Source organism: Acartia tonsa, chromosome 6 (assembly GCF_053477335.1).
Source record: "Acartia tonsa isolate MP-2025a chromosome 6, ASM5347733v1, whole genome shotgun sequence".
NCBI classification, from domain to species: domain Eukaryota; kingdom Metazoa; phylum Arthropoda; class Copepoda; order Calanoida; family Acartiidae; genus Acartia; species Acartia tonsa.
In genome coordinates, this window is record NC_137265.1 from 35,142,948 (window position 1) to 35,155,663 (window position 12,716).

General features: G+C 32.2%; 1 protein-coding gene across 10 annotated transcripts in view; it reads right to left on the bottom strand.

Moving 5' to 3' along the window:
* Fak (protein tyrosine kinase 2 Fak) overlaps positions 1-12,716 on the bottom strand; it is a 277,400-nt gene that overhangs the window by 8,604 nt on the left and 256,080 nt on the right. For all 10 annotated transcript variants that reach the window (XM_080164516.1, XM_080164515.1, XM_080164511.1 and 7 more), the window contains 11 exons: positions 9,520-9,620; positions 9,166-9,211; positions 8,746-8,831; positions 8,267-8,418; positions 7,587-7,675; positions 7,361-7,419; positions 5,884-5,946; positions 2,834-2,924; positions 2,053-2,117; positions 1,377-1,496; positions 287-359 (listed from right to left, as the gene is read on the bottom strand). In XM_080164516.1, the coding sequence (XP_080020642.1) occupies positions 287-359; positions 1,377-1,496; positions 2,053-2,117; positions 2,834-2,924; positions 5,884-5,946; positions 7,361-7,419; positions 7,587-7,675; positions 8,267-8,418; positions 8,746-8,831; positions 9,166-9,211; positions 9,520-9,620 (945 nt within the window). The remainder of the gene's footprint in view (positions 1-286; positions 360-1,376; positions 1,497-2,052; positions 2,118-2,833; positions 2,925-5,883; positions 5,947-7,360; positions 7,420-7,586; positions 7,676-8,266; positions 8,419-8,745; positions 8,832-9,165; positions 9,212-9,519; positions 9,621-12,716) is intronic.

Genomic DNA, 12,716 nt, shown 5'->3' on the forward strand with positions numbered 1-12,716 from the left:
TTTTACACTATTCATAGAAAATATCTATTTCTAAAATCATTATATCGATTTTAATCTGTGCATTATGATTCCTATTACAGTAAGGTACGATTTAGGAAGTGTTGCAAAAAGTCCGTACGTCCATTTTATACATGTTGTTTTTTTACAACAAGGTAAAATGTAATGAGCGAAGCAACTCTAAAATCAAGTCCTGAAAATGCAAGTATGTCCTTAAGCAGTATCGTGTATTTATCAGTTTTGCAACAAATTTACTTACAATTTTGTTTTCTGCCTGACAATGACTTACCCCAATTATTTTTCTTATTCTGGGCCAAAGTTTCTTCTTCAGATCGAATTTCCAACAACGTTCCTTTGATTTCCTAAAAATTATAAACATTATCTAGAGCAAAAATATTTATAATCTTCACAAGCACTAGAAAGTTTAGCGATTCCAATGAAGATTATGGTTTCAATAGGACAATAGGCTGTTTATTAAACTAGTCCCCAATGTTTTATAACATCGTTTTCCTATTCGTTGGCTTAACAACTTTGGGGGCTTTTATTGAATTTTAATTTGTTGATTCATTAAGGTGAGTGTCGAAACGTTTCAACCACTTGTAATCAACAGAAGGGATAATTTTGAGTATCATCATTGGGTATGTACAATTTATCATCCATTGTCTTATCCCATTAGATCCCTGCTAGTTATTACATCATATTTAAGAAACTAACGGCTAGACAAAATAACTCCTCCTATTTTTTATTTTTTAACAAAATAACCTATTTTTCTTCAAATTAGCAAAATTGAAAAAAAAACATTTCTTTAAAAATATATAAATTAAAAAGTTTTAACATACAATAAAAGAACAATATAACAAATATAATATACTTAGAATTAACTTTAAACATTTTCTGTTTAGTTTATATTTGTTTTGTTGGGCGTCAGAACACCTTTTTTAAAAAATGTTTACAGATGACAGTGTAATAATTTTGTCTGACTACAGTTTCCTAGTCAAAAGCAACAGAAAAACACATTCTGTTATTTTAATTGGCGTAGAAAATAGAAAAATTAGATAGAATGATAGCCTATTCGAAAAATTTTCAAAATATTAATAAAATATTTATTTTGGACTATTGGTTAATTTAATTTCATGGAGGGATGGGACATTGGGCTAGTCCCCAAAGTTTTAAAATAACGCTTTACTATTCGTTGGCTTTACAACTTTTATTGAATTTTGATTGGCTAGATCATGAATTTAAGTGTCCAAATATTTTGTTTAGTAATTGTAATATATAGAAGAGCAAATTTTATGTGTTATATATTAATGGGGATGTACATCAATTTATCGGCAATTGTCTTATTCCTTTAGAACCATGGGTAATTTTGGGTAGTTTACCTGGAAAGTTGGACGTTTACTTGGTTCATATGCCCAACAGGCAGACATCAGACTGTAGAGTCTGGGCGGACAACCAGCTGGTAGCGCTAACCTTTCTCCATTCTCCAGCTTCCCAATCACCTGAAATAGTTATTTATCGCATCGTATCATATACATCTTTCAGCGGATATTAAAAATAAGAATTATAAGATTAAAACCAGTTTTGTTAGCCCCGAGGGGCCGAAGGCCCGGGCGAACAAAATTGGTATAAATTTATGATATTCATTTTAATATTCGTGAAAAATTGTCTGTAATACCATGCTATACATGATTTTTCAGTATGGCTGAGAACCGGTTCTAATCCACCGGATATCAATCGGTTTCCAAGCCATACTGGAATATCTAAGTTTTATATTTGCCATGGTGCTTCCCTTCAAGGTGACTGACAATCATTAAAAATACACCCTCTATTGTTTATTACACTAGTTCCCAAAGTTTTATAACACCGTTTTCTTATTTGTTGGGCTAACAACTTTAGGGACTTTTAGTGAATTTTAATAATTTGTTTATCAAGTTGAGTGTCTAAACGTTCCAACTACCAATTGTAATCAACAGAAGTGGTGATGTTGTGTATCATCATTGGGTATGTACATCAATTTATCGGCCACTGTTTTATCCCTTCAGATCCCTGACTTACCTCGCTGTTCTTGACTCCTTGGAAAGGTTTAACACCCAGCATCAATATCTCCCAGGTACACACACCTACAAATTAGAAACAGGTTAATATCCGCTGGACTGAATAGAACTGGTTCTCAGCCACATTGAAAAATCATAAATAACATCGTATTACAGACAATTTTCCAAGAATATTAAAATAAAATCATAAAACAAATACCATTTTTTTAGCCCAGGCCATAGGCACCTCGGGGCTAACAAAACTGATTTTAATGTTTTTAAACCGTGGTAAGCTGTCTATAATACGATACGATTAATAACTATTACCTACCAAAAATTATTAAAGAGTCTATAAATACTTCTTTATAATCACGAAACCTTTTGAAAGTAATGTATTTTAGATCTAAAATCCCAAAAGTTTTTAGTCACTTATATTTATGTAAGGATGTAAGGATTAGGAAAACCAAGGGTAGCCTGGGATTTTTTTCAGGACGTAGCAAATTATCTTTTTTAGTAATGAAGTACACAAATAGTATTTATAGAAGAAGTTATGCATTTTAACCCGGGGAGGGAAGGGACATTTGAATGATTATAAGACCCCAAATTTTTATAATATCGTTTTCTAATTCGTTGGCTTAACAATGGATTTTTACTGGTTGGTTCATTAAGTTGAGTGTTCAAACGTTTCAACAACTGATAATGATCTACAGAATGGGTTATTTTTGTATCATAACTGGGGATTTACATAAATTTATCGGCCATTGTCTTATCCCCTTAGATCCCTGATTTAAACCCACACTCACCAAACATCCAAACATCACTTGAGGTTGTAAATCTTCTGAAATTTATGCTTTCGGGAGCCATCCATTTTATAGGCAGCTTTCCTTTGGATGCCTAAAGATTAGAATTTCAAATTATCCTTATGTAAAAGTAACAGGATGTCTGGTCTGTCTGTCTATGTGAACAAAACAGTCGCGGTAACCGCTGGATCGTTACAGAGCATAGGTCCTGGGAAGGGTTACGGCTATTTTTAAGGAGGATACAACCACCGTCTCATGAAATCGTCCATAGAAAAAATTGACCCAACAATTTAATTTTTGTTTTTGTTTTTAAAATAATAAATTTCAAATGGAGGGGGGCTGACTCCCCTTCTCCCCATCTAATACTACTATAAAAAACTGGCTTAGAAACTGTTGAGGGTAATATTGATTCTTGATTTGGTTGAAAAGTGACCAAACTTTTCCACCAATAATTCCTAGTGAGGGAGGAGACATTGGGCTGTTTATTACACTAGTCCCCAAAGTTTCATTATAACGTTTTCTTATTTGTTGGGTTCAACAACTGTGGTGACTTTTATGAATTTCGATTTGTTGGTTCATTAAGTTGAGTGTCTGAACATTACAACCACTAATTGCAATTTACAGTGGGGTAATTTTGTGGATCATGATTTGGGATGTATATAATTTTATCGGCCATTGTCTTATCTCTTTAGATCCCTGCACGCGAAGGATATCAAAAATAAATCTTTCAAGATCAAGGACTAAAAAAATTTAAAATTATCCCTCGCAGCTAAAAAATTTAGTTCTAAATATGTTTGTTTTTCTTCTAAATTTTGGGGCTAAAAATAAGTTTTCTTGATATTGAAAAGACTGACTGACTGACTGACAGACAGAGAGACACATGCGGTCATTTATACGGAGAGGGATATGTATTGTAATAATTAAATAGTAGAAAAAGGCACAAAAATCGAAAAATAAACAATAGCAAAAAATGTTAGCTAATAAATATCTCCTTTTAGTTATCTATAATACAAAGTCTGTCCGTCCGTCTTAAGCTTAAGATCTATTTAGTAACCACTGAACCGATTGGATTCTTCTCTTCAGGGAATATACCTAATGGTCCTGTGGTGGTTTTAAGCTTTTTTTCTTGAGGGAAGGGACTCTCCCAACCCCCAAAAAACCAAAAAAATTCCTTCCCCCCCCACGGACGAAGTCTCTAGTATTTAATATACTCTTTGAAAAGTCAATTGCATTGAAATATCAATTAGGTCCAATTGTAGCATATTGAACAATTTAAAGATGAATATGATTAAACAATCGTTGAATAAAATAATGAAACTTAAAAAATCCCTCATTTACCATTCTCACTTTCATTTATTTTCACTTTACAATTTAAAAACTACTAGCGGCTTCGCCCCTAGCCTCTAGAGTGCCCTAAGAGGTTTAATCAAGAGGTGTTATTTAGATTTAAAAAGAAAAAATAAAAAAAATTTTTTTGGGGGGGGGGGAATTCTTTTTTGGTGGGGGGTAGTCTAACTCCCCTTCCCTTTTTTGATTTCAGTTTTAAAAAGAAAAAAGAATTTTTTTTTGGGGGGGCGAGGTATTTTTCATTTTTTGGGGGGTTGGGGGGTGTCCCACCCACCAAGAAAATAGCTTAAACCCATCCCAGGACCAGTAGGTATATTCCCTGACGAGTAGAGCCCAATCGGTTCAGTGGTTACTGAGATCTTAAGCTTCAGACAGACAGACATCGTACTACTTTGTATTATAGATGATTACAAAAAGGATGTAATCTTAATCATTTTTAATTCGTCCTAGAAATTTTATTTTTCGAAACTATAAAAAAAATTTATCAAGATCGATTATTTACACTGATGGAATAAGCAAAATAATAATTCAGTTAAGTTTTTGGTCAAGCAGGGAGGGAGGGGACATGGACAGTCAATTTTAATAGTACTCAAGGGTATAGAAACAAATTTTTCATTCATTTGTTTAAAGACTTTGGGTTACTTTGAGTAAATCTTGATTTCTTGGTACAAACTAACAATTACTCTAAACTTTTCAACCAATAATTTTAATTTGCTTAAGGTGTATTTTTTTGTCATAATTAGGGATGTACATTAACCTATCGTCCATTGTCTTATCCTATACAGAGTAAGTATGAAATAGAAGAATTGGAATGAGAAATGTCAGATAAAGACAGACATACTTATTGAGTATTGCTACTGAAAATGCAATCTTGTATTTATGCAATAGCTAGGCACTGAGAAAGAATGGGTGTGCACATAAATCAGCAAATAGGTCTGAATAGTTTCATAAGGGAGTGCCTCATCCAATAAAGCGGCATAACCATTATACAATAATGACTTCCAGACAAATTTGCTTTTCCTTAAGCACAAATCATTTGTTTGCATCATTAATAAACCGAATCAAATCAGGAAAGGCTAAACATTTTTAGTTTTTCCCATCACCTTAGATTTCCAAGAATAACTCCACCCATTTTTTTCAACAGATTTCAAGATTCAAATCTCCACCCATCCATAATTAGGGACAAACATAAATCCACAACCTTACGCGTCGGACATTTTTTACTGTTTCGGTGGCTTTTATATTTATGCAACAATTGTTGTTAAAAGTTTTTCAGCTAATGTTTACAACTTTCAACTGTCAAATCAACGGAGGAGGGTGTGCAATTAATTCCGCATATTGTCATATCTGCATAGTGTTGCAATAATACACAATTTCAAATAAATAAGGCTATAAGTTATATCATGAGCCACGACACACAAATCTTCCTATATCAAAAACTAACGGTTGCACCCCTGGCATATAGAAGCTCTATATTTGAAGAAACACGGAAGGACAGAAAAATAGCCAAAAACCATATCAAGACTTATTCATAAATTTAAATAGCTTTATCCATCTCAGGACCTATAAGAAGCTTTACGGTAAAGATCCCTCGCTACAGGTATAAAAGGCTTACTATTTTATATAAAAAGATATAAAGTCTACAAAACAAAAGAAAGAAAGACACACAAACAGCCTATTACTAAAAGAATACTAATTATAAATACCTTATAATAAGTATCAGATTCTATAAGCCTCGACAAACCAAAATCAGCCAATTTTACACAATCCTAAATAAAAATATTTTATCGATTTCTTACTTTTCTATCTGTCTAACTAACTGTCTTTCTGTCTTTATGTCTGTGTGCATTTTTTTGTCTGTCTATCTGTCTGTCTGTTAGTCAATCTGTTTGTCTGTCTGTTTGTTTGTCTGTCAGCCTATCTGTGTGTCTGTCTGTTTGTCAGTAAATTTGTCTGTCTGATTGTCAGTCTGTTTGTGTGTCTTATACAGGGATAAGGGATGGGAAACGTAGGAAAATATCATTTCAGGCCTATTTCAAGCCTAGGCCTATTTCTAGCCTAATAAACCAGTTTTGGGATAGCGCAGTGGTTCGTATAAAATGCTAATGAAAAAGCTGTGTGTGTGTGTGTAGATAAAGTATAGAATCAAATTCAGGTAGCTAGTTTAAAGTAAAAAACATAACTTTTTATAAACCTATATATTAATGGCTTTTGTTAAAATGAGGTTTTTTTCTCTCCCAAATTTTTTTATCTTTTACTTTGGTAATTTGAACTGTCAGAAAGCTATCGTTGGGTTTCCCTCAGACAGATTTTAGTTTGTATTATTTGCATTTTTATTAATGAGTAAATATTTTATTTGAAAATTTCATTGCTAATTAAAATTCAAAATAAATAAATAAATATGCACTTGGGTAACATTCTATCAGGTTCTTTGGATACTATACTGGATATAATGTAATGATATATCTGTACTGTGTTGTATTGTACAAAAATTAGGGTGAAGGTGTTGTATCAATTCCGTACTAAATTTTTAAAATTCAAAATACAACATCTAATTTATAAACTACCAAATGAAAATTCGTAGCTACCTTCTTTCCAAAAAAATAATCCCGTTATTTTTGTTTTTTCTATGTGGCCCTTTTTTAATGTTTTACTCTAAGCAGATTTAATAATTAAACTAATGTGATCTAACACCATTTATATTTATTTTTTCGTAGCAGACGAAATCATTATTTTTTCAAGAATTGTCTGCTTCTAAAATTTCCGCCATCTGTGATTTGGGCTTGTTTTGTATAAACCAATCACCAATTGGCTCCGCCAATTGGTGATTGGTTGATACAAAACAAGCCCAAATCACAGAACACTATTGGTTTAGAGCGGTAGCCAATATGAGCCGTCCGCCAGTAAGGTCATTAAATTAGGCAAATGGTAAAAGTTGCATGATCCCTTTCAAAACCAGGCCGAGACCTAATTTATGGCCAGGTTTCCTATCCCTTATCCCTGGTCTTATAGTCATTCTGTCTGTCTGTCCTTCCGTCTGTCTGTCTACTCTATTTGATCTCTGTCTCTTTATGTGTTTTACTTTTAAAAATATTTTTTTAACAAGGTGTCTTTAAGTCTCTCTCTGTATGTATGTCTATCTAAATATCTTAAAATCTATCTATCCATCTATCCCTGGTATACCTGGGCAGAAACAAGAACATTTCTGGCGGCAATATCACGGTGTACAAAGTTCTTGGATTCTAAAACAGTACAATTATTAGTTCTAATGTTGTTAAATGTATGCTTGGCTGTTTTACGTGCAATTGAGTTGTCGCTCCCAAATCATTACATAAGGTTTTTAAAGTGGTGTATTATTGATACAACGCAGGGGTTGATAAATCTACTTAATATATTAATAGATACCTACCTAAGTAAGACAAAGCAGTGGATAGTTGATAGCTAAACAAAACAAGAGTTGATAAATCTAGTCTTGATTTGTTGTTCTGTAGGTATGCTCTGAAAAATATAATTTGAATTAATTAAATCAATGAAATTTGTCAATACAAAAGTTAGCTATCTACTTATCATATTAAGTTGTTTGTTTTAGTCTTTCCCGAATATGGGAATTCTGTCTGTATTCTTTCTAATGTCATTCGGTCAGCATTTGTTCCTGTCTTTATGTTATTTTGTATGTATGTCTGTATATCTTTCTGATTATCTGTTTTTTTTTGTCTGAATAATATTTTTTGGTTAATCTGCTTTGGATAAAACTTCATACTATTGGATATCTTTTAAATGTTAACCAGTATATCTGAAAATTTGTCTGATTGTAATTCTTTCTATCTGCATGTCATTGTCTATCTACCTAAGTTCTCCATTTCTGGCAAGCTCCATGACAATCCTGATAGGATTACTGGAGCAGATACCCGAGAGTTTCTTGATGTCTGTCTATCTAACTTTCTGTCTGTTGGTCTGTATGACTACCTATATACCTGAGTTTTCCATATCTAACGAGCTTCATGACAATCCTAATAGGATTACTGGAGCAGATATCCGAGAGTTTGTTGATGTCTGTCTATCTGACTATCTGTCTATCTATCTATCTACCTGAGTTCTCCATGTCTGGCGAGCTCCATGACAATCCAGATAGGGTTACTGGAGCATATTCCCATAAGTTTGATGATGTGTGGATGATCAAACTGTTGCATGATGATGGCCTCCTCCAGAAACTTCTCTGCCGTGCTTGGCTCAGTCTCAACCTGAAAAATTGTAATTGTAAAGTAATTGACATTGTTATCCTTGAAGATGTCATTAGTGTAAGCCATGTCAAACAACAAGTTAAAATCTTAACTTTTTTGTATGTTTCTGTTGCCTGCATCCTAACTTATCTCAAATATCAAATTTTCCAAATAATTGTAATAAATGTATATAGAAGTAATAAACAGCTCTCATATATCTGGCGAGTTGTTGTAATATACATATATTTATCAAATTTTGAAAAACGGTTGTCGAATTTTCTACATGAATTTGACTGACCTACATACCTTAGTCATAGAGCAGCTTCGCTGCTAATAATAAGAACTTACTTTACAAGTTTTCACAGCAATGTTATGTATTTCCCCTGACTTGGTTCTGTATATACCCCGGTGTACATCTCCAAATTGTCCTTCACCTACAAAAAAACCCATTAGAAGTGGATATTGGTGTTCCTCAATGTAGCATTTTAGGATCAATCTTATTCTTGATATTTCTTAATGATCCTCCAAAGTAAACATGAAATAATAAGTTAATTAAAGAATATAATTCACGTCGTTTTAATATCATAGTTCTAACTGTCAAAAAATCTATTACTCCTGCATAAAACTAGGAAATTGGCCTTTATCCACTACAACTAAAATTAAAATGATATATGTTTCTGCTGAAAATCCCAAAAGACACTGATGGAATTGTTATTGATTTAAAAACTTTCTAATTAGAAAAATTAAAAATTTCAAATAAGATTTTACCAATAATTTCACTGAGATCAATATTATTTCTGTCCAACTCATAATCCTAAAATTATATTCATAATCAACATAAAATTTAAATTGTTTTTGTCTGTCTGTCTGCCGTCACTCACATTGAAGCTTAATATAGGTCCTGTGAAGGTTATAAACTTTTTTGAGGGGAGTATTCCTACATACTTCTAAAAATTATCCAAATAGAAAAAACACTTAACCATGCATATAAAGATTTTAAACTATAATTAAGTAGATTCTACATAAAAAAATTATAATTCAAAATAGATGTCGACCCCCCCCCCCCTCTGTAAATTGAATCTTAATTAAATGGACAAGCATTAAAAAATAAGAAATTGTTACCTTGGCAGGAGAGGAATAATCTCCCTCTTCATCCACTATTTCTGCATAATCCTCCAGGACTCCAGGATAGGGTCTGCCTGTATACCTGGGTGGCTGCCCATCTAGATATAAAGATAGTTAGTTGGATGGATAGATAGATAGATATATATTTCTACATAACCCTCCATATTAAGAGATTGTTAGTTGGATGGATAAATAGATGAATATACGGATAGATAGATATATATGAGTGGTTGCCCAACTAGATATAGACACAGGATAGTTAAAGAAATACATGAATAGAAATTAGCTGGTTTGATAGATAGTAAAATATTAAGATATCTATTGTTAGATAGATACCTATATTTTAATAATAGATAGATAAAAATAGTTTAGAGTTTTATATCATGAAAATTTAGTGCATTTTTTTCCAGAAAATAAAACAATTTTTCTTGAGAATTAAATTTATGACGTTTACATAAATGTTAAAGGTTACTTGGTCAAGGCAGCTTTTTATACATCTATCTATGTATTATGTAACTTTACACTATGTATCTTTTTTGACTTTATATCATTCTATCTTATTGTGATTTTTATATTTGTCTGTCTATCTCTCTTTACAGTTTAATATCGAATCTATAAGTTTATATTTCAATATTTTTTTTATATTTTCTATATTTTTCAATCCATTTAATTCATTGCTACAGGCGCAGCCAAAAGTACAAGAGTCAGTCTTTTAAAAACCTATATATTTGCCATAACCTAAATTGAAGGCACTCTTAAGAAGCAAAATATCTTATATTTAAGCAGTTCGATTTTCGACTAATTCAAGACGTTTGTAGTTTTTATTATTTTTTCCTCCATTATTTCTAACAAAAAATCTCTAAACTAAACTTGTGGAAAAAGTAAATACTATAATAATTCCAAATGCAGATGCCTGGAGAGAGAAAGTAGTGAGTAGCATTAAATATCAATAATTCAACTAGAATGTCAATGGACACAGGGATCTAAAGGGATAAGACAATGGCCGACAAATTGTTGTACAAACCCAATGATTATACACAAAATTAGTCCTTCGGTTGATAACAATTAGAGGTTAAAAGTTTAAACACTTAACTAAATGACCGACCAATTAAAATTCAATGAAAGTCCACAAGGTTGTTAATCCAACGAATAAGAAAATAAGCATTTGGGAACTAGTGTAATAAACAGCCCAATGTCTCCTCCCTCCCTGCAAAGGACAAGTTTAAGGAAAAAGAACATTTAAGCCATTTTTTACAGGTACTCCTCAAAATGCATCTTATTTTACAAAAATGAGATTATTATATAAGCGAAGCTCAATGGAACAACAAAACAGACAAAAATTTATAAATTTTATAAAACTATTATGAAATATAGGGTTAAAAACAGAATATTAGAAATCTGAGTAAAAGTAAAATATCTTCAAGTATTATGTTAACATACTTATTTTTCGATATGCTAGCCCTAAAAAGTTTGCCTAATCGCCCTAAGAATCATTTTTTCAAAATGTTAATTGATTAAAATTTTATATCAAAATAGTTGAAAATTACTTGTTTGATATGGACATGCAGACTTTCTTGTAATGAATACATAATTGTTTTTCCTTCAAAAACAAACCATATTGTTAAAGTAATTATCATACAAACTTTAAATTAGATAGGGCGATTTTAACATAACTACATCTACAATAAGGACGCACGAACATACATTATTATGATGAAAATAGGGTAACATATTAAAAGATAATTTATATTTGCAAATTTTGAAAGTAAGCATTTTCAATGATTTGCAGAAAAACTGTTTATTTTGATATTTCTGTACACTATTTTGTAATACTATATGGTAAAGTACTTCGATGTTTGTGTGTTGCCTTTGCCCTTGTATTCATGGTTATAAAGGGATAGGACAATGGCCGATAATTGATGTACATCCCCAATGATAATATACAAAATTTCCCCTTCTGTAGATCACAATTAGTTGTTGAAACTTTTGGACACGTTTTTAAAAAAGGTTATAATAAAACTTTGGGGACTAGTGTGATAAATAGCCCAATGTCCCCTCCTTCTATACCTTGTATTATTAAATCTGATTCATGTATATATATAATGTTCATAAAATGTATTATGGGAATGGCTTGACCCAGGAGCGTCCAAGCTTTTTATTTTTTTGGGGGTGAGTAAAATTTTTTAATGGGGGGGGGGGGGGTAATTTGCTTCTAATGGGGGGGGGGGGGGGGATAAAATGGCGCGCTACAAATTTTTTTTGTTAGGGATTTTTTTTGGGGGGGGGTATTTCCCCCCCCCCCCCACCCCTAAGAATATTTGGGGGGTAAATACCCTGTCCTAAATGGTTAGGGGTGTATTTTAAATGGGGGGGGGGGGTAAAATGAAAAATATTTTGAAAAATTATTGAGTTTGAGGGTTTAACTTCACCATCTCTTAGAGCTTCCTCTCTAAGATCTAGGAGCAAAGCCACTATATCATATAAAAATGTTTGCAATCATATCCCCACACATAACCAGGCATCGTATTATAGAAAGCTTTCTGCCAATATTTAAATTAAAAGATTATAAGCAGTTTTGTTGGCCCTGAGTTGCCGTAGAATAATGATGATATCCACTTCGCGCTAGAGCCGAAGGTAAAAACAACTTTAACATGTCAAGTAATGTGTAAATTTATTGTTGTTTAGTTGCAAATGACCACAGTTAAGCACTAACACTCATAACTTAAATACTTGATGACCAAACATAAACATCAACTATTTGTACATTTTCTTATTGCTAAAATGTAAAAATTAGCCAATTATAAGAAGCACAATAAAGATGAGTATTGGTTATCTATCGCATCGTATTATAGACAGCTTTCAGTGCATATTAAAATGAAAAAAATATAGGATTAAAACCCTTTAGCCCGTGGTTTTAATTTTAATTTATTATCAGTGGAAAATTGTCTATAATACGATGCGATACATAAATTTTCAGTATTTCTGAAAACCGGTTCTATCCAATGGATACTAATCGGTTTTGAAGCCATGCTGGAAAAAGGCTTCCTCAAAATAAAATTAGATGTTCAAGAAATTTCTAGTTTGTACATGAAATCAAAAGTACAACTATTAGTTTAAGTCTATGGCATTAAATGCAACAGCCAGCAAAAGTAGACATCTCATGTGTGAGTTTTCCCTAGGAAAAGAATTTTTAT